This window comes from Periplaneta americana, chromosome 2 (assembly GCF_040183065.1).
Source record: "Periplaneta americana isolate PAMFEO1 chromosome 2, P.americana_PAMFEO1_priV1, whole genome shotgun sequence".
Classification (NCBI taxonomy): Eukaryota; Metazoa; Arthropoda; class Insecta; order Blattodea; family Blattidae; genus Periplaneta; species Periplaneta americana.
The window spans coordinates 114,081,534-114,104,514 of record NC_091118.1 but is presented as its reverse complement, the minus strand read 5'-3'; the positions used below and the strand labels follow the sequence as shown (position 1 = coordinate 114,104,514).

General features: G+C 36.8%; 1 protein-coding gene across 3 annotated transcripts in view; it reads right to left on the bottom strand.

The window, feature by feature from the left end:
• Nucleotides 1-22,981, bottom strand: part of LOC138694525 (LIM/homeobox protein Lhx9-like) — a 523,249-nt gene that overhangs the window by 443,522 nt on the left and 56,746 nt on the right. The window contains exon 2 of one of the 3 annotated variants that reach the window (XM_069818331.1): nucleotides 10,215-10,247. The exons of the other annotated variants lie outside the window; for them this stretch is intronic. Within the exon in view, the coding sequence (XP_069674432.1) occupies nucleotides 10,215-10,247 (33 nt within the window). The remainder of the gene's footprint in view (nucleotides 1-10,214; nucleotides 10,248-22,981) is intronic. 3 annotated transcript variants of the gene reach the window in all.

The following is a 22,981-nucleotide window of genomic DNA, read 5'->3' as shown; positions in this document are numbered from 1 at the left end:
TGGTTGTTGCAAGAAAATTAAAGACGATAAACTTGCGAATTCTAAATGAGGCAGTAGAACAAGTGAACAGCTTCAAATACGTGGGATGTACTATAAGCAGTAACATGAGTTGCTGTCAGGAAGTCAAAAGGAGGATAGCAATGGCAAAGAAAGCGTTTAATAGAAAAAGAAGCATCTTTTGCGAACCTCTGGAAAAATAACTAAGGAAGAGACTGGTAAAGTGCTTTGTGTGGAGTGTGGCATTGTATGAGTCAGAAACATGGCTATTACGACAAAATAAAGAGAAGCGACTAAAAGCATTTAAAATGTGGATATGGAGAAGAATGGAACATATGAAGTGGACAGACAGAATAAGAAATGAAAATATGTTGGAAAGTGTGGGTGAAGGAAGAATGATGGTGAAACTGATCAGAAAGAAGAAAGGGAATTGATTGGGTCACTGGCTGAGAAGAAACTACCTACTGAAGATTCACTGGAAGGAATGGTGAACGGGAGAAGAGTTCGAGGCAGAAGAAGATATCAGATGATAGACGACAGGATCATATGCGGAGAATAAGAGGAAGGTAGAAAATAGGAAAGATTTGAGAATGCTGGCTTTGCAGCGAAAGACCTGTCCATGGGCAGAACACGTATGTAATGTATGTATGTATGTATGTATGTATGTATGTATGTATGTATGTATGTATGTATGTATGTATGTATGTATGTATGTGTGTATGTGTGTATGTGTGTATGTATGTATGTGTGTATGTGTGTATGTGTGTATGTGTGTATGTATGTATGTATGTAGGCCTATGTATGTATGTATGTATGTATGTATGTATGTATGTATGTATGTATGTGTGTATGTAGTGTTATTTCATTGTTTAAATTACTTAAAGAAGTTTATCATATACGTGATTTATATAGTCTATTTGGCTGTGTTACGACAGATTGGAGTGAACGCAGATGTTATCATTCACTTAGCCTACCAACATACATAGGTAGGCCTACTTACATTATATGCACATATACACACATTTAAAATTTGTTTTAACTTTTTATTTCCCTTATTCGCTTTTCTCGTACTTTCCAAAAATATGTTCCTAAGGATTTTATTATCTGTTCATTTGTAATTCTTGATATTTTGGCTAATATAATTTCAGTACTAAAATGTAGCCACTCCTTTTTCATAAATCTGCGTTCAGTCCATTATGTGTTAACACATGTTAACAATAGGTATATGTTTTATATCTTCTATTCCGCCACATAATAATGTACATCTTATCGAGCGAGTTGATTCAGACGACTCAACAATTGTAACAACGATCTATTGGTATATCCACAGATCCTACACACAGGCGATATGATGACAGATTTTAAAGCGTGTATAAATAAACTTAAAAAAGTGTATATCTGCCATATTATATTACCTCTAAAACCTCTACACTCCTAACTAATCCACGCAAAACCAATTCTAGCATTTCTATCACATATTGTTATATAATTATTATGGTTTTTGACTCCATACAGTTTTAACTTTCCTATAATTAAGTTCCTCGTGCATGAAATATCTACGCTGTATAGTACGCCTACATGCACGCAATAAGGAATCTATCCATCACTGCTTTAGACAATCGGTGTTAGTGGCAGTAGGAATTTCAGTCCTGTGTGCCTTCCGTCATTACCCTGAAGAAAATGAATCGGGGATTGCAGAAACAGCGCATGTGATGAAAACTAGTAGACACAAAAACTGTATTATTTGTGGTTATAGTAGGCCTACTGGCTTCTTCAGACAGAAGCGTAATAGATGTGTCGTTTTATATCAAATTTATTGAAATCTAATGAATTGTTAATGAAATAAGTCAATATACATTAGCTTCACATGTGCTGTTTCTGCGGGGAATCAAAATTGTAGTATAATAATTTCAGTTCAACTAAAGTTTATTTGTGAAATCAGGGATACAATATATGCATAGGCCTACTGTGTACTTAATACATAAGTTCAACATTTAAATGAACTTATTTTTCCACAATACGCCACTGAAGAATATTATTGTAAAATTCTTGATATGCATGTGGTATGTAACACATTAGTTTGCGTATATCGTCAAGCTTCTCTCTTTGAATTGGCACGATTTTGTCTGGATATGTCAATGAAGAAGGTAAATATTGTATCCTCCTTTGTACTTACAAGCAAACATTCTCATGGGGGCAGATAAAACATTCATATTTTTTCTTCCATCATTTTAATAATGTCAAAAGAAGTGCTTACACAAGTTTTGGCCACTCGAGCGCAATTACGAAGGCCGTAAACAAATAAGTTTCCCTGAGGCCGTTTACAGAAAGAGAACAAAATTTCATGGTACGTTTTATGGGAACAGATATAACAATTGTTGAGTTATTTTATCAACATATATTCCATCAGAATTGAGACATTTGTCATTCAGTGGGATCAATTTTTGTATCCTTGTGTCGTAGATGTCTGCCGTCTGGAATCGGAACCAATGTGTCGGCACATATCTTTGACATGAGTTGTTTCTGCGCGCTTCCAGGATTTCACAGGTCTCCAAATGTGAGACGGCTATACTGACATAATATGTGGTTTCTGCATGGAATGATACCCCTATATCAACAGTCCATGAAACTCGAATAACTCATTTCGCCACAAATAGTGGCATGTGCTGTTTCTGCAATTCCTGAATCAAATATACTTGGTACTAATTTCTGAGAGTTATAGTATGGCCAGAAAGATTAGTATATCAATGGAGAAAATTCATTAGCCTACTACATTGGGAATCGAACCCGCAACCTTCCGGCTTTGTACCACAACACTACCGCTCGTCCTATTAAATGTTTTGCGAACCTGAAATATCAACAATGAGGAATAAGAAGTGTAGACTCTTCCAGGGAGTGGGTGCGCTGCCAAAAACTGGTTAACAAGTTAACGAGGCCACAAGACACCCCATCAAACTGGGATAGCTTATGTAAATGGAATGAGTAGCAGCAGTTTCCAAGCAACGGTACAAGCCCGCATCGCCAACTGATCGCTTCTAACTGTCCAGAAGCCAGTCCGATTGCTCCTGGTCTGTGATTTAAACGACAAAAATTCAATCAGGCAGTCTTGCGAGAAAGGCAAGCACTTGCTAACGAAAAGGAGATCGCAGCTATCTGGTAACATGACCAGCGACATGCGAGAACCTCCAATCGTCATGGCGACTTCAGTTCCATTTACGAGAACAACAGCGCAACAACCAACGACCTTCCTCGGGCGATCCAATAGCTAAGTAGCACTTAAACATCAACTTGTTCAAGGAAAACTGAAGAGATTTACCACGGTCTGAGGAGCTGAGTGTTAAGTGTTCCAGTAGGCTATATTAGTATTGAAGCTGTCATTACTAGAAAGTTATTGCCTTATAGCCAGGAGCAGGTTTTTGGTGAACATTTTAGAAATAATTCTTGAAAAATAAATAAAATGTCTACTTATGGTTAAAATGTGACAGAAATTTCGTGATCATTATTTTTTTCCATCATATAATATCAGGGAAAGAAGACAGAGGACGGACACTGGAAAGTTTTCTTTTCTCAATCATACTATCAGGGACTGGAATGCTTTACCTGCAGATTTACTAAAGGCTTTACCAATAACCAAAAATGTATTTAAAATAGGCTTAAGGACTTTACTAATAGACGGTAATATATTATACACAATATTTAAAGGGTGTAATTGATATTTTGTTATTGAAGTGTTGTATCAGTGAAGAAGTGTGTTGTGTCAGTGAAGTGTGAAGTGTCAGTGAAGTGTGTTGTATAAGTGAAGTGTGTTTGTATCAGTTAAGTTTTATAGTTTATAGTGGCAGTACAAAGTATTTGAACAGTGAAATGTTTTTGAAGTGTTAGTGAAATCAGGATAGTATCAGTGAAATGTGTCGTAGTTCCAGTGCAGTGAGTGAGTTGACAGCGAAATAAGTGTAGTGCTGACAGGTACTTGTGCACCTATGAACATATCATACTCATGGGTTTTAGTTCGAACTTAGGGTTAAGATACAAATTAGATTTACTTTAAATGTTATTTTAAATGATCGGGCTTCATTTAATTTAGGATACTCCCTATTATTATTATTATTATTATTATTATTATTATTATTATTATTTTATTAATTGTGGTTATTATTAATTGCCATTATTGAGTGTAATTAGTTACCATTGCCACCGGGAATATAGGCCTACCCATTTGCAGTGTGAATAAATAAATACATACATACACTCATACATAATGCTAATTAGCGATAAGCTTATACACCGCATTGTATTTGCAACATTCATGGCGAAATAAAGTTCTTATTAATAATCATTTCTATCCTTTGTGAATCAGTCTTATTGTTAATTATTTTAGTTTTATAAAAGAAATCCAGTAGCCCATTTTAGAATATAATATAATTCACAAATAATTTTTCTTCCTATTCTTTTGTAGCTGACATCTCCAAAATTATTAACCTGTATTTATTTAAAATAATGTTATTTCTTATCGCAGAAATGAAGAAATTCGCGATAAATTTACTGTCATAAATCAGTCATATTTATGATAAAAGTTGCATAAGTTATACTTCTTGGTGCATCTCACAAGGGAAGCTTTGTACCTCCCGACGAGAATCGTCACGAAACTTTCTGGAGTGGACAAACATAAGATCAAAATAACTGGTGCGGAGTGCATTTCGCAAAAAATCGCCAGTAACCCCTAGGCCTATAATATGGCTTATGAAAGTTTAGCGCGCCAATAATGTTTGCAATCATAAAGTTTAGTGTCTAACACAATTCAAAATGACTTCGGTCCGTATTGAACACCATGTAGGCATCGATTTCATTAGCAGTAATGTAGTCCTAATTTCTCGTACAAACTCCAATGCTGTGGTCCTCACGACGGTGGCAAGAGTGACATTCCGCTAGCAACGAACCTTGTGATCTTGCGTGATGTTATTTTATAGCGGCGTCTGAATTGGTCAAGGAAATACTTGCTGGCTTTAAAATTGCCCATCGAGATAGCTACTTTTTTTCGCCAACTTCTTTAAATGTCAGTAGTGAATTACGTATCTCATGCCATACGTATTCAGAAATTTGGTGTACAGAACCAGAAACAAAATTTGGATCATCTAATTTTACTAAGCTCCAGATACAACGCACTGCGCATGTGCAGTAAACAAGGGCGCCTAAATGTATGCTAATTGCGGACAGTCTTGCGAAGCTTGTTGCCTACATAAAGGAGGAATGCCACCAGGACTCTGCACATTTTTAAATTCCGTACCCGTACATATGGCGAATTCGAGCAGTTCTGTGTTTTATTATACCACCTCTCTCAAGAGCTAAAACTATTTGCTGCACTTTTCCGGTGATATCCTGAATTTTCGGCGGTTGCCGCAAAAGTTTTCTTTATAATTGTGACACTCTCATAGACACTTCGCATTTTTTTTTTTTCAGAAAACTGTTTATGAAAGCTTTTCTATTTCACTTTGGCAACTGAAACTGGTCGCCGTGTTGTGTATTGGAGATCTCGGGGTATCAATATATTCAGATGAAGTGCCCGACGTTCCATCACTATCACACCACAATGTCTATCCTTCCAACATGACAGCGTCGTCACTGACATGTTGTTCCAATTGGCTATGCAACTCGAGGAACGTTGAAGCCGTGTTGTCCTCTTATCTCATTCATCGAATTTGTGCCACAGCATGAGGGTTACAAGCCATTTTGCAAAACACACAATAGTCTACACGTATTCGTTAGCGTAGGGTCAGGCCTATGCCTTAAAACATAGGCTATTACTTAACCTCCAGTCACTGATGGACACAAAGGACATTGCTAGGCATGTGTCATATCTCCTATAACACTAGAGCCCTCAGGTACAATGTATTTGATCATTTATGACTGTAAACATTAGAAGTTCGAGCTCCAATTTCATAAGCCATGTTATAGGGATTACGGGTGACTCCGAAATGCCGCACTTTGCACCAGTTACTTTGGTCTCTTGCTTGACCACCTCAGAAACGTTTGTGACGATTCTCCAAACCCTTTCCTTGCCAATCACACTTCGTGTTTACCGTTAATAACAATAAAACCCAGTCCTCCTTATAGCAAACGTGCAGACATAAAAATTGATTCACGTTCATTAAACTGTGGACACAATAAAAGAATTATTTCATTTTCAATAATATTCTAAGGATATTGGCACATCGGTGTTCAGAAAAGTATACAGCTCTAAGAACTAAATTTAAAACAAAATAGCGCATCTAGACTTCAGTATTTGCTTTTGTTCATTCATCAACTTTAGTTACTGCAGGAATTTTTTCCCTGATCACATATAACAGATTGTTCAGCCTAATGCACTTTCAAGACAACATCTTTTATCAATTTCACTATGCTGCCATCTAGCGACTGCAAAAAAGGCCACTTTATAACTCTAATGGAATTGCATAGAATAATAGCTTGCAGCTGTACGTCCATCTAGCGGTCGGTAGCAAAAAATTAAATTTTCGAAAGTGGAGAATATATGTATATATATATATATATATATATATATATATATATATATATATGTGTGTGTGTGTGTGTGTGTGTGTGTGTGTGATCAGTGTTTTTTTTTCTAATTCCAATTTAGAGTTATTTTAGTAACTGATTAAATAATTTTCTTGTAGACTACTTGCTTCTGATTTAACAATAATTATAGTTGGTTACTGATTATTTTAATAAGTTATTAACGCCGCTGTATCAACTGACAACCCGTGTCGTAGCTACGTGGTCTATAGCATTATGCTTTGGACTAAGTTACGGGATGAGCGTTACTTCGAGTATCTCAGCTCAGAACTCTAGGCCTAGCTAGACACCGATTCCATTTTTCCCTTTATATCCACATACCAAATTGGGCTGACAAACCGACAGTTGGTAGAGCGTTGGTACGTTTAACCAAAGGTCCCGGGTTCGATACCCGTCCCCGGAATGATTGTTTCCTCGAAATTATTCAAATCAACTTCACAGGGAGTTATACCTGAAAGCTTGATTTGCATAATATACGTCACTGTTCGTTAACAGAAAACCACAATTTAAGTCACACAGAGTTAGTGTGCACTCAATGTTGGTTGCTTGACGGTTGTCAGCCCACTTTGAGGTCTGTGGATATAGAGGGAAAAATTGGATCGGTGTCTAGTAGAGTTCCCGGGTAGCTCAGTTGGTAGTGCGTTGGTACGTTTAACCAAAAGGTCCCGGGTTCGATATCCGGCCCCGGAACGATTTTTCCCTCGAAATTATTCAAATAAACTTCACAGGGAGTTATACCTGAAAGCTTGATTTGCATTGCGATAGTTGTTTTCTTTACGGTCCGACACTGTTTAATAAACTAGTGTGAGAAATGAAGCTTTGCCAAGTTAAGGGTTAAAATTTAAAAGCTTCTTTTTCAAGCTCGGGGTATTCTTTTGATACAAAATTAGTCTATGCTCTGAAAAAAAAAAGTCTAGTTTCAACATTCCATCAGTAGGTATATATTTCAATGACTTTTTTCTTCAAATTTTTTTGGAATTTCAGTCAGTTGGACACAGCGCCCAAAAGTGGGTCACGCCTTCAAAACGTTTGGAAACCACTGCTATAATTTGATACAGTAGCCTTGCATATTACAGTAATAATTATTATAACTAGAACGTACTACAAATGACAATGAGTAATAACAGTAAACAATAATAAAGTGAAAAATCAAATGATAACTTAGATAAGTTGTGTTAGTGAAGCAATAAACATTGATACTGCTACTACTAAATAATAATAATAATAATAATAATAATAATAATAATAATAATAATAATAATAATAATAATAATAATAGTGATAATAATAATAATAGTGATAATAATAATGATAATAATAATAATAATAATAATAATAATAATAATAATAATATGACTCATGAGATAATTTGCATATTTATTCTTCTAAAGCAATAATGTTTTTAAAAATTAACACAGATACTACTGTTATCGAGAATTAATTGATAAATTAATGCTTACTTAGTTCATTCTTAAATTCGTTCGGTAGGGAATTCCGAAGTCGAGTACGTCACAGCGAAAAAAGATGAGTAGCCTCTGAGGATATTCGGTGGGAGGCGATAGCATCGAAAAGTAACGCCATCGTGTGTCTAGAATAGATTATGGTGGGTGGTAAAGTTTTGACAATGGAAAGCGAATTAGACGAGTGGAGAAATACACTACAGGCCTACGAAAGAGAGAAAAACGGTGGATTTTTCTACGATCTTCTACAAGAAACTTGATCAGTCCGGCGAATATTGCAGACGAAACGGAAGCACTTATTATGAACACGTTGTAATCACTGCGCTAAAGTAAAAGGTCAGTAAACAGAATATCACAGTAATCGAAGTGAGGCATCACTAATGTTTGCACTAATTTCTTTCAGGAACAAAGGAAGAAAATACTTTAATCGCCCAAACGATAGATACTCCAAATATTTTTCCCCCATTTGACTTGTGTCATACGCCCAACCGTTCCACTGCAAGAATAACGTGCCACAACTGCATATCTTCTTGCCGTCATTACGTTACCCTTGGTGCACCATGGAAGGCGTTCTACATAGCACCATATGATCAAGATTAAGAGAGCACTGGTGGAATCCCCCTTGGAGAAAGAAGGCGTACACCGTGAAAGCATATTACGAAATACACACCACAAATTCCACTTGGACTCACAGGGATTCGAGCCTGGGTTTCCAGCGCGGAGAGTCGACGCTCTAACGCTCTAGCCGTTCGGTACTCCTTAACTATGAATGTGTTTAAGCGTATTTGAGCGAATACAGACTCGTACATCGGTATATTATCGGAGAACCTCGGAAAAATCTCAACCAGGTAGTCAGCCCAAGCGGGAATCGAAACCACGCCCAAGAACAGCTCTGGATTAGCAGACAAACAAGCCTGCCGACTGAGCTACGCCGGTGTCTTAGGTCGATGTAGGCAACAAATTTCTTTAGATAGCCTACATACCGTAGATACATATCTAAACTTATCTCTTTTTTTTTTTTTTTCAAATTTCAAATTCATTTATTCAAATTTCAAATTTATTTATTTAATACACTGTTCGGAAGCAGTTCAGTTCAGTTATACAAAATTGAAGACTGTTCATTCAGCACAATAATATTAATATGTAGTAAAGTTTAATTATGGTTTACTTAACGACGCTCGCAATTGCCGAGGTTATATCAGCGTCGCCGGTGTGCCGGAATTTTGTCCCACAGGAGTTCTTTTATATGTCAGTAAATCTAGTGACCTGTCGCATTTAAGCACACTTAAATGTCATCGACCTGGCCCGGGATCGAACCCGCAACGTCGAGCACAGAAGGCCAGCGCTACACCAACTTCGCTACCGAGGTCGACTATGTAGTAAAATACAGACCATGTAATAACATAATACAAATGTAGAAAATATAAACTACAGGAATATTAGATTACAATTTTAAAATCAATTAGCTCAAGAAAAGACAAAACAATTAAATAATTAATCTAATTTGTTTCCTAAATGTATGTGTGTTCAACGTACTTAGTTCAGAGTAAGCTCTAATTAATGCAATTATCTAGAAACTGCTATAGAATGCTATCAGTATATCCTAGTATAAAATTATTGAACAGTAAGAAATAATATTTTTACTTTGTTATTTAACAACGTTATATGAACTACTAAGTTATCTAGCGTCGATGGAATTAATGATATCGAGATGGTAATCCCCCAAAATACTTTAATCGATTTCTTGCAGAATTGCAGTAATGAGGAAGTACCATCTTCGCACTGCAACAATGTCACGCCTCTCGAGAGACGCTTTGGCAGCGATGCCAGGGGCAGTCCTTCATATAGGCAGCCGCGGAGAGACAAATTGTGGGATAAATCACATAGTGCGACTTTGATCCTGTGTACAGTCCAAATGCCGGTTCTGGGTGAACGGCCAGACGCGCGATTACACACAAACACGTTTCACAAGCTGGAATCTTCCCAGGATTGTCCACAAGTTTCAGCATTTAAATAATACATTATGATAAATCATATTAATGTATAGTCAATAATTATATTACTATACATTATAATACAGTATATTATAGGTCCCATATACTTTGGTACAGTATCTACTATTTAATTAAAATTATCCCATTTTATACAGTTTTCCCTCACCAATAATGAAAATGAAATTATAATTACCTTATAACAACGTTTAGGGTGAGTTCCCCACACCTAAACAAGAAAAAATGTGTTACTTATAGGCCAGGAAATGTTTAATTTATCAGTTAGAATCGAAAGATTGCATTAAACACAGTTACCTCGAACTGATACATTTATAATAGCACTTGATCAATGTAATAAGTCTTCAGTACAATTTTTATCACAATTGCCCAAAATGTCCTCCACTTGCTTCAATACAAGCATGGACACGTCGAATTATGACCACCTTCATCTGCAGATAGAACTGCCTTATTTATAACACCAACTGAATAGGGTAATTGATTGGGTCAACAAGGTGTTGGATTATAATAGATCGAAACCCAAGTATTGAATGTGATATTTCGATTTTTAACTCACAAATCAAGCATTTCAAGACATATGTGTATAAGACATTGATTCTTGTTTGATTGTGACGAAATCACCCTCAAAGTTAGTGCAAATACTTTTTAGTTGGACTGCATACAGTTTTTCAAAGTAAATGATCTTCAAACGCGGTAGGATACTAATATACTATTTTCTTTACTTCAAACTATGTAGAAATAAAATCAACTGTTTATACATAAGCAAATTAAATATTAAAATATTCATTTAGTCGTAAATATATGTCTGCCATGTTCCATTCAATGCTTTAATCCGCAGATCTGAATATACGAGTACCTGAGTACTGGAATAGGTTTTACTTTTTGCGTGACAGATTTCTTTTACTGGTGATTTGACCCATACAATTTGTTTCTAGTAAATTCATAACCAGAAGTCCCCAGGATTGATAAATTATCTGAAGAATTTTTAGGCAAGTCACAAGAAACTGTTTATTAACAACATAAAAGACACGTGTTCTCGAAAAGGAAATTGTTGAGAGCCATATGTGGAGCAATTAAAGTGAATAATGTATGGAGAGTGAAACAGGCCTATACTAACAAACTCCCGGGGTGGCTGAGTAGTTAGGCCTTCAGCCTATTACGGAGAAGGTCCGGGTTCGAGTCCCGGTGATGGTTGTAGCGGACAAGTTTGCAGTTAGGTTTTTTCTCAGGGTTCTCCCGTTTCCCCATATTAAACATCTATATAATTCTGTCAGTTTGGATGGGTGAAGGCGAATTCCCGACGCCTTAAAATGGGGACTCCTCGGCTAACCCCTAAACCCCTAAAAGAGAGTCCCTGGTCCTCCTGGTAGGGGGGTTGGATCGTAAAGCTCATACCCTTGCATGCGTACCCTATGATGCAAATCGGGCTGATATGAAGTTATCGGACAGAATGGAAGGCGGTCATAAGGGAGGCCAAGGTTATACTTAAAGGATCATAGTGCCACAGAAGAAGAAAAAGAAGAAGAAGATAATTCTGTTAACATTTCTCCAGTTCGTCATCATTCCATCCTAGGGACGAGTAGGATTGTCTGCTCGAAACCTGCGTACGCACAGAACCTTAGTGTAGTCAGCCAGTGTGGGTTGACAATGCGCCTAGCTTGGTGGTTAGCGCAACAGATATCTATACTAACTAATTATATGACTTGTTCAGGGAACCAGATAGGCCCATCACATTCGCAAAGTGACCGAGCGCAATGGACTTGCGCTTAATAGGAATGGACGACTAGCAGTCTTTTTATCCAATCCAGGGGGTGCCAGATACAGAGGAGACCAAGAACCAGATAGGAGGATAATGTGATAGAAGATGCCAAAATTGAAGGGTTCAGAACCATAGTGGGCCAAGCGCCATTTACTAAAACCGTAGAAAACAAGGGTTAAAATGAAGTATTACCGTAATTCAATGGAAACATATAGTAGGCTAAGTAATATAAAGTATACACATTGAAATTAAATGATATGTAAATCTTTATTAAACTATGGTATTCACTTAACTTTAACCCTTGCTTTCTTCGTTTTTAATAAATGGCGCTTGGCCCACTATGGCTCTGATCCCTTCGGGCCATATTCATAGTCATTCTTAGCGCGGGCTTCCGATAGATGATCAGCGAACTAACGTTTTTCGTATTCATAAATCAGTGTTAGCGATATTTATTTATTTTTCATTTATTTATTTATTTACTTACTTATTTTTTATTTATTTATTTATTTATTTATTATATGATATGAATCCTGTACAAGTAATCACTCGATAGCCGGGGCTAGTTTAGCACGCACGTAGCGCGGGCTAGCGAAATGTCTATGCATAGCACCCGTAAATTATTGTCTCAAGTAACTAAGTGGCTAAAGCGAAAACGGAGAAGAGAGGAAAACGCTTCTGAGGTAGGATATTACTCTCAAAGAGTTTTTAAGCCATGATGATGATGATGATGATGATGATGATGATGATGATGACGATGATGATGATGATGATGATAACGATGATGACGACAACTAACTATACCTTCAATAGATATGTTCCTTAATAGTCATTCTACTAGTGTTGAAATGTGGGGAGGTGCACTATCCTGCATGAATGTAACGTTCTCGGTGTTTTAATATCTTAATAATAGCCTCGCATATTCACGAAGCTTATTCAGATAACGCCGTCCAATAACTGTAACTCCGTTTATTACTCCATCTCCAATCTCACAAAAAAGGGAGACAGAGTAGGGAGAGAAGTAAGTTTCTGTGATGTAACGAGATGTGAAATCACACTAAACGGTAACCATTAAATCGTGAATCCTTCTTGTATGACTTAATGTGTGTTATTGGATGACCGAATTCTGCAATTATGCGAATTTACGCAAACGAAAATGCGCTTCGTCAGTCCTAACTACATTATCAGGGCACTGTGGTTTCACTTGTGGTTTGACTTGTAGACTAAAATCATTCATTCTTGTAGCCTTAAGCGTTATATGGATACAATTCAAGCTACTTTCTAAGAAATCACCACTGTTTTTTACGCTCATCTTCAGTCGTTTTGTAACTTTATTGACAATACAAAGTCAGTATTTTTGTAAAACTTCAAATAGACGCGTAAGTGACTTCGCGCTAGCACGCTCGTCTTCTTTACAGGCGGGTCGATTCCTGGCCTGAGAATGATTGAATTTGTGGTGGAAAAGGCAGATGACTGAATTTGTTGTGGATAAAGCATATGACTGAATTTGTGGTGGTAAAAGCAGATGACTGAATTTGTGACAGAAAAAGTAGCTGTTGAAGGTAGAAAAAACAGATGACTGAATTTGTAGTGGAAAAAGCAGATGACTGAATTTGTGGTGGAAAAAGCAGATGACTGAATTTGTGGTGGATAAAGCATATGACTGAATTTGTGATAGAAAAAGCAGCTATTGAAGGTGGAAAAAGCAGATGACTGAATTTGTAGTGGAAAAAGCAGATGACTGAATTTGTGGTGGAAAAAGTAGATGACTGAATTTGTGATGGAAAAAGCAGATGACTGAATTTGTGGTGGAAAAAGCATATGACTGAATTTGTGGTGGAAAAAGCAGATGACTGAATTTGTGGTGGATAAAGCAGATGACTGAATTTGTGGTGGAAAAAGCAGATGACTGAATTTGTGGTGGAAAAAGCAGATGACTGAATTTGTTGTGGAAAAAGCAGATGACTGAATTTGTGGTGGAAAAAGCAGATGACTGAATTTGTGGTGGAAAAAGCAGATGACTGAATTTGTGGTGGAAAAAGCAGATGACTGAATTTGTGGTGGAAAAAGCAGATGACTGAATTTGTGCTGGAAAAAGCAGCTGTTGAAGGATTTTTCACTAGGTAGAGGGAATTATTTAATTCTACTAATACTTTCTCTACCTCACCTCATTTCTACAATCTGATCGGGCTGGTTGGCGCAGTTGGTATAGCGCTGGCCTTCTATGCCCGAGTTTACGGGTTCGATCCCGGGCCAGATCGATGGCATTTCAGTGTGCTTAAATGCGATATCATATCAGTTGATTTATTGGCATGTAAAAGAACTCCTGCGGGACAAAATTCCGGCACACCGGCGACGCTGATATAACCTTGGCAGTTGCGAGCGTCGTTAAATAAAACATAATATTTAACATTTATACAATCTGCAATACTTAAATATAGGTTATAAAACTAGCTATATTATATTATATTATATTATATTATATTATATTATATTATATTATATTATATTATATTATATTATATTATATAACTGAGTAGTTATTCTGTACACAGGATCTTCTACTTTCTGAAAAGTAAGTATCGTAATTAATCAATGATGGAAAGGATGACCATAGAAACAGCTGCTTTGTCGACTATAAATGAACACAGACCTGTCGGGGATCGAAGGGAGGTCAAATTTTTTGTGAAGCTGTCAACTGACAGGCAGCAGAGATGAAAAGTGGGGAGACCGAAGAAATGGGAATCAAAGTACGATACTTGGTGACGGCAACACCGCAGTCAGACAACAAGCGCGTGTCCATGGAAACTGCAATCTTGTGAGCTGGAGGATTTCTTACACTTCTCCTTCACAACACCCAACTTCACGTGCTCCTTTCAAGTTTAATAACCCTACATTCCGCTCTATTCTATACATCTAAATAACCATTTGAAGGAACACAATTTTTACAGAAAGAGAAACTTCCAAAATATATTATAGAGGTTGGTCATCTTTCAGCGATAATGCCCAAATCATTATAACTTAGGCCTAATATTTTGTACAGATATTAGACATTCAGCATATGTGAAACTCTTTGTTCGTGTAGTCAGCATGGTGATGTGAACATTTGTTTTAACTATGAATAAATACGAGTACAAGGAAATGATACAAATGACCAACCTCTGTGACGAGGAAATAAATGCCAGTCTCTCTTATCGAGAAACATTTCATTATTAGATTAATTAATAGTTATTTCTTTCTCGCAACAAGTATTCTGATAATACGAACTTGGGATATGCTGTGCCGGCTGGGAAGCTGGTGAGAGAGAGCTTCAACGGTTGCAATGAAGATAATGGTGAAATGTGATATGACGTGAAGAAAGGGGAATACCCGAGTAAACCTGAATCACTCCCTTCTCGTCAATCGCATAGATTAATGTCTATGTTCGAAAATGAAACACTAACTACCGAAATAGGAAGAACGCAAGCTGAGTAGTAGTAGTAGTAATAATAATAATAATAATAATAATAATAATAATAATAATAATAATAATTTAATGGTGGTCCTTTGCGTTATTGAACTCAGCATCCTCATCTATGAGCGCGGTTCCGAAGCCGTAGTTCTTTTCGCCGCCGAAAGCGTTGCCGTCGACACACCATGGAAGGCAAATTAGATAATACCGCATGACGACGATGTTGATTAATGGAGCAAAGGTGGAAAGTAAACATAATCACAATTCACAGGAAGTTATTATTCTTCGTTACTGCGAAAACCAGTGCACTACCTGACAGTCCACACCTGTGGACTAACGGTTAGCGCGTCTGGTCGCGAAACCAGGTGGCCCGGGTTCGATTCCCGGTTGGGACAAGTTATCTAGTTGAGATTTTTTCCGAGGTTTCCACTCAACTCAATATGAGTAAATGCTGGGTAACTTTCGGTGCTGGACCCCGGACTCATTTCACCGGCATTATCACATTCATCTCATTCAGACGCTAAATAACCTAAGATGTTGATAAAGCGCCGTAAACTAACCTATTAAAATAAAAATGACCTGACATGGGAATGTTTCGGATTAACAGTTTATGAACGCTTTCCGCTTAAAGAGACGTCAGCAATCAGCGACACTCGCACTGCCACTGCGAGGACAGCAGCGAACACGCAGACCAGTCAACATTAATTAAACATTGCGTAAAAATGAGCGTTTAATTCAAATGAGGTACAAGTGCAACTGACAACGAGCAACCGCTGGTACAAATTCGCAACACAGGACATACATCCATCCATCCCACCCCGAGACGCGGTTCAAGGTCAGGCGAAACGCCTTAGCTCTGCTATCAGGCCTGCCAACACAATCAGAATCATTAACATGTACAAAACTGACGATCTAGAGAGAAGATTTAAGTTTTGTCCATACTGCTATACATCAAGAGGACGCTGAGTATGTATGTATGTATGTATGTATGTATGTATGTATGTATGTATGTATGTATGTATGTATGTATGTATGTATGTATGTATGTATGTATGTATGTATGTATTTTAGTAGGTTATTTTACGACGCTTTATCAACATCTTAGGTTATTTAGCGTCTGAATGAGATGAAGGTGATAATGCCGGTGAAATGAGTCCGGGGTCCAGCACCGAAAGTTGCCCAGCATTTGCTCATATTGGGTTAAGGGAAAACCCCGGAAAAAACCTCAACCAGGTAACTTGCGCCGACCGTGAATCGAACCCGAGCCACCTGATTTCTCGGCCAGACGGCTAACTGTTACACCGCAGGTATGGACTGTATGTATGTATGTATGTATGTATGTATGTATGTATGTATGTATGTATGTATGTATGTATGTATGTATGTATGTATGTATGTATGCGACGAATTCTTGTGATCACGAAAACTACAATAGGACGACACTAATGGAAGTTCTTCTAGCCTCCAAATTTTAAGTTTTTTTTTTTTTTTGTATTCTTTGTTGTATGGCCGTCTTGTGTTGTCTTAAGGGGGAACGCAGGCAAAAATGCAGTGAATTAGAAAATATTTTACCATTAATGCAGTTATCATTGCAGAGAGTTGGAATTTTGCATGCACATTACAAGTGGTGTGGTCTATACTGAAATTTTTCAGGTCACTTCAACATATAGAGTGGTATTTTTGGGATCATTATATTTTTAATACACTTAATATCTCTGGTATGTTTTTCTCCCAAACTATTTAGGGCATAGACTTAAAATTTTTATACAAATTTATCTTAGATAGTACATATGTAAATTGTTGGGAAAAAATTAGGCTATTGTATGCACATATCTTAAAAATATATTTTCTTAATTTGATAAAAGAAATAGCTCTAGAAGCAATGCTGGTGTCGGATAAAAAGTAGTTATAAGTAAGCTACTGAACTATCCTTGCATAAATGTATACATAGCTACATCTTGTTTACATTAACTTGTGTGCATGATTTTAATATCAGCAATTTTGGCAAAAAAAATACAGACCTAAACATGGAAAATTTAACGTTCGGTAAGATTAATTAAACATATACTCTGAACGTACAGTCTTAGAAAAATGTTTTGTCGCACAGATACTTTTTAAGTCCCAGAAAAGTTGCAGTGCGCATGATCAGAGGACGAGCGACCTGGTTCACAAGAGAACGACTAGTTGAGGTAATATAATTAGTTTTGTTTCGTTGTATGTCTGATCATGCGCAATGTCTCCTTTCTGGGACTTGTGAAGTATCTGTGCCACAAAACGTTTTTCTAAGACTGTATAAAGCCTTACTTGTATCTATTGATATTTAAAATTTTAAAGAACATTTCTAGGTGGAATTAGGCTAGGACCTGAAACTTTGGGAGTTGTTAAATAGGCCTAAAACTACCTATCTGGCTGAAGATTTCTAGTCTATTTAAATATGGATTTATAATTTTATAACGTGAAGATCGAACGGGGCAGAAGGCAAAATCCTTTAGAGCAAATGATTCAAGTGTCTGAACCTGATTAGTACTTAATCAACACACAGAGAATAATATGGTTTATGAAATATTATTATTATTATTATTTCAGTACATATGATTGCGATTTTACCTGCTTTGGTGATTTATCTGCTAACAGAACGGTAACATTGAAAAGGCAGCCATATTAGATTTTTTAGGAAATAATCTTACGTGAATGCTACCACAGTTGTTTAGTCAACTGTCCTAAGAGAAGTTAGAATCTTATAAGATACATCAATAAGACATCACTCATAAGGCAACTAAGCCAGGAGATATGGGGTAGAATGGCCAGTTTCTTTTCCTCTCTCCATTGCATACATTGCTGACTGGTAATATATTTCACTAATCAGACTTCAGATGTATACAAATAGTTGTTTCTCTGACACACAACGTAAAATGAGATGTAGTATGGGCAACTAATTTTTTTATTTGCCTGCCTGTTGTGGAAATCTAACATTGTCAATAATTTTAGGGGAGGTTTCGAAGTCAGTTCATTAACAGTTCTATTGCAAGACGAGACCGAAAGTAGGTTTCTTGTAACAAAACGTTCTAACAGATAATACTGTACAAAACAAACGCATTTTAATAAGTTTTTTATGTTGATAGCCTAAATAATATTTAACGCCATTTATTACTGTAAGTCACTGTGCCGACATCCGTGTTTAATTTCAATCCATTCCAAGCTCCCGTCTACATTTTATGTTATACTGCACAATTCACTAATGTCCGGAATAAACATATCGAATATTTAGCACAAACGGCTTCAATAACATTTCTAAATCGATACAGGTATCTTCGACATAAATAACTGACAAGCTATGAGAAATTCTACATGTCCTGAACGTTCGCAGACAGTTGCTATGTTTCTACGACATTCGTTACGATATTGTAATAAGTTGATTTTTTCTATGAGTTAATTCTAGATTGTACTGTTTATTAGGATTTGCGTCCGAAAAGAGAGACACTACATACATTTTGATTTTGTATTTTACACAGTTATGTAAGAAACACATTCTCTTCCTTTAAGTTGCGTTGAATTATCCTCAGACAGATTCTTGTAGACATCTTTCTGTTCAGAAATTCACTGACTTTAATCACTTAAATGGAAGCTTCGAAATGACAAGTAAAAATATAAACGCCTCTCCCCCCCCCCTCTCTCTCTCTCCCCACATTTAAAAAGTGGTAAGATTCACACATCGACTGGCGGTGAAAGAAAAGTGTAAGGAAATATCTCCCTGGCATGCATTTCTAAATAATTAGGCTAAAATGTTTTTATGTTTTGCGCGATACTAGAAGGGGAAAAAAAAACTTCGAGCAGTCGATATTTAATAAATCATAATATTTTATGTACAGTACATATTTCCTGGATGAATTCACCCCAAAATCTGACTGAATCAATACTGTTTCAGGATATAGGTCCAACAGTAAGATGTAAGTCTTTCTATTGAGACCGTGTGTGTGTGTGTGGGTGTGTGTTTTTAACAGTTTATTTACAGCATGCTTCATTACAAGAAATGTAATACTACAAAGCATTTACACAATATCATATTAGTAGTTTAAATACACGTACCGTACATTATGTTACAATTTTTTCCATTATTGTGTCTTTGCTACTTATGCATTCTTATGTTTTTGCAATGCGTCAAAGTTTATTTTGTTCACAAACTTTTGGAAATATTTAAGGTTTCTGTCCATGAGTTCACTTTTGTCCATCGGGGCGTGACCACCTGACCTTAATACACTTCTATAAAATTCGTTTCTTTCAGAACTTACCAACTTACACTCCAAAAAAATATGATCTACTGTCTGAGAATTTTTTCTACACACGCATATGGGATCATCATTTATTCTATATCTAAAGTATTCATCAAACACCCCGTGGCCCGTAGTAATAGCGGTGATGTTGTGGTTCACAATTAATTTGGTGTTTAATCCATTTGTCACACTAGAAAAATAAGATTTAGTCAGATGCCCATTTGTAGTATTTTCCCACTCGCTCTCCCACAGGCGATGGCTTTCCGCACTCAGCGCTTTATAGTGTCGATAGGTGTTCGAGTGTAAACCACTTCCAAGTCCGAGCTGCATGCCACCTTTTTGGCCAACTGATTTGCGAGTTCGTTATCTTCGTTATCAACATTCACCTATATCCAAGTAGCCTATTTTCCAGTTTTTTAATTGTAGTGTGTGTGTGTGTGTGTGTATGTGTGTGCGTGTTTTTCCTATGCTGTCGTAAAAAGTGATTCTTCGCCATGTTAACCACGTACGCTACATCGAAATACCTTTGCTTCTCAACCCTTAGAAGAATGAAGCTGGAATGAAAGAAAGAGTCAAATTCTTAAATATTGTTGTTAATTATTGTGGTGGCGGTAATGACAACGATGATGATAATGGTGATAAATCAATAATATTCACCAAGGTAAGAAATCTGTACTGACAGACAGACAGACAGACACAGACAGAAAGACATACAGACAGATGGCATGGCGAAAGCTACTTCTTACATTGAATTTATGTATTTTCAACACAATCACGAAATTAATGCCTTTAAGCATCAAGATATTTTGTTATCACGGGAAATGTACGATTTTGCAATAAATCATAATAACTAGTCTAATTAGTACGTACTACATTTTCCCAGATGAGTAGAACTGTTTTAAATGAGACATTCTTCATTTAACGAATCTTCTTAACTAAAGGCGCTACTCAGAACCTAAAGGGATAACAGGATAGCTTGTGACCAAGTGGTTAGCCTATCTGCTTTCCACCGTGGCAACCCGGGTTTGATCACCGTCTGAGCTATGAAGAAATTTGTGGTGGACAAAGGAGCTTTACTCGTTTGCCCTCACCATTATTATCATAATTTCACCAGTATTTCACCACCACCCTCACTCTGTGAAGTCCCGATCCAGCCCCCAGAACAAATAAAAAATGACAAAATTGTACACATTCGTGTTTATTAAGACTTTATTATTATTATTATTATTATTATTATTATTATTATTATTATTATTATTATTAAATGATAATATGGTGAAATTACACTATTCGAAATTAACAGGTAGGCTGTGTGTAGACATGTATGTGTGTAGGCTTATGTACAGGATACTTACAGATACTGTACTACCGTTATCTCTCTATCGATATCTATCTGCTTGCTATCTGTCTGTCTGTAATTTATATCTCTGTGTGTAAAAGTGTCTATCTGTCTGTCAATCTATCCAATTAGCTCTCTGCCCGTCTACTTACTTACCTCTAATTTACTCATATTTTTATTCATCAAATTTATCCCTTATCAGATTAACATCAAGAACACTTCACCATAACATAACAGAACTAACTGCATACCTATAAAAAATAGGACTGCGATCCCTAGCAAACCAAAATATAGATAAAATATAACATTATACCAGAACCAAAGTAGCCGAAACAGGCATATTATAGTTTGATTATTAACGTCCGATTATGTTGTTGTCTGTCTACATAGGCATACTACATACATACATAGACTACATACATACAAACATACATACATAGACTACATACATACATACATACGTACGTACGTAACATATAGAACATACATAACACACAATACATACATACAAACATATATAACATACAATACATGCATACATACATAGCCTACATACACACACACATACATACATACATACACACATACATACATACATACATACATACATACATACATACATACATACATACATACATACATAAGTGTTCTGCTCATGGGCAGGTCTTTCACTGCAAACCCAGTATTCTCCAATCTTTCCTTTGTCTGTATATAGCTAAAAAGGTAAAGGTATCCCCGTAACATGCCATGAAGGCACTTGGAGGGCATGGAGGTAGAGCTCCATGCTTTCTTGACCTCGGCACTAGAATGAGGTGGTGTGGTCGGCACCACGCTCTGAACGCCTTTTACGCCCGAAAAAGACACGGTACTCAATTTTATAGGAGGCTGAGTGAACCTCGGGGCCGTTCTGAAAGTCTGGTAACGAGAAAAAATCCTGTCACCACCTGAGATCGAATCCCGGACCTTCCAGTCCGTAGCCAGCTGCTCTACCAACTGAGCTACCCAGGTACATTTATTATTTACTTATATCATTATTCAGATGCCTGTGGTGCACGGAACGGCTAAGACACGTACGTACCTTTAATGATTCATAATAGAAATGGTTATGGGTTCGAATCCTGCCTCTCAGCGTCGTATTGGACAACACACCATGGGAATCACGATTCCGATTTCCGACTATCAGGCTCAAAAGTCTCCAGAGACTAAAACTCCGAGATGTAGGCGTCTCTCCCTATTCGTAACTATATTTACTTACATATCGATAGCTAAGGAATGATACTTTATAGCCTATCTGCAAAACTGGCCATTTAGGTTAAGTAATTACATTATTAGGCCCTACTATGTTCACAAAATTAAACAATTCCTAATATGTTCTTCTAGAATAGGAAACCTTGCAAAGCAAAAAATACATAAAGAGTTTACATATTTTTATAAAAAAATATTTTTAAAATATTTTTATTTGACCTGCACTTCTATAGATCGAGATATCACTTCTTTGCGCCATGGATATGATTTGTCCTTCTTTAAGTTGATTTATAAACACATCCTTTGCTCTCAAAAATTTAATGCTTGAACCCGATATTACCTCACTCAAGCGTCTCAAACTAAGCCTCAACTCCAGATTTGCCAGAGATCATTTCCGTCGAGACCTCGGGGGAGAGACGGCCCGCGCAGCAGGCTTGGCTCGCGATCCTTCCGCGGCAAAGTGGACGCGATCTCCGTCAGCATGCGGCATGCTACACACGCGACGAGTAAGTGCATTTTATCGTAACAATTTTTTGTCCGCGTTGCTTCAACACTCTGACGCCTCTTCATTAATTTAAGAGTTTCGAGCAAAATTGTTCAAGCACCACACTATGTCTAAGACTACTGTATATATTTGTTTACTCGTAACACTCCGTATTGGTATTTAGCTTATTCGACCTTACGGAACTGCTGAAAAAGTTCCATAATCAGGATCGTATCGTTATAAACTCTAAGACCAGAAACTTCACGTTGTTATAAAACATTAGAGAAACTGATTAACACAAAGTGGAAAAAAAAAAACAAAAATCTTATTCACAAGAAAATCACTGTGAAAGGATAAAATTTCAGCTACCGTACCATTTTCTATAGGTCGTAAACATTA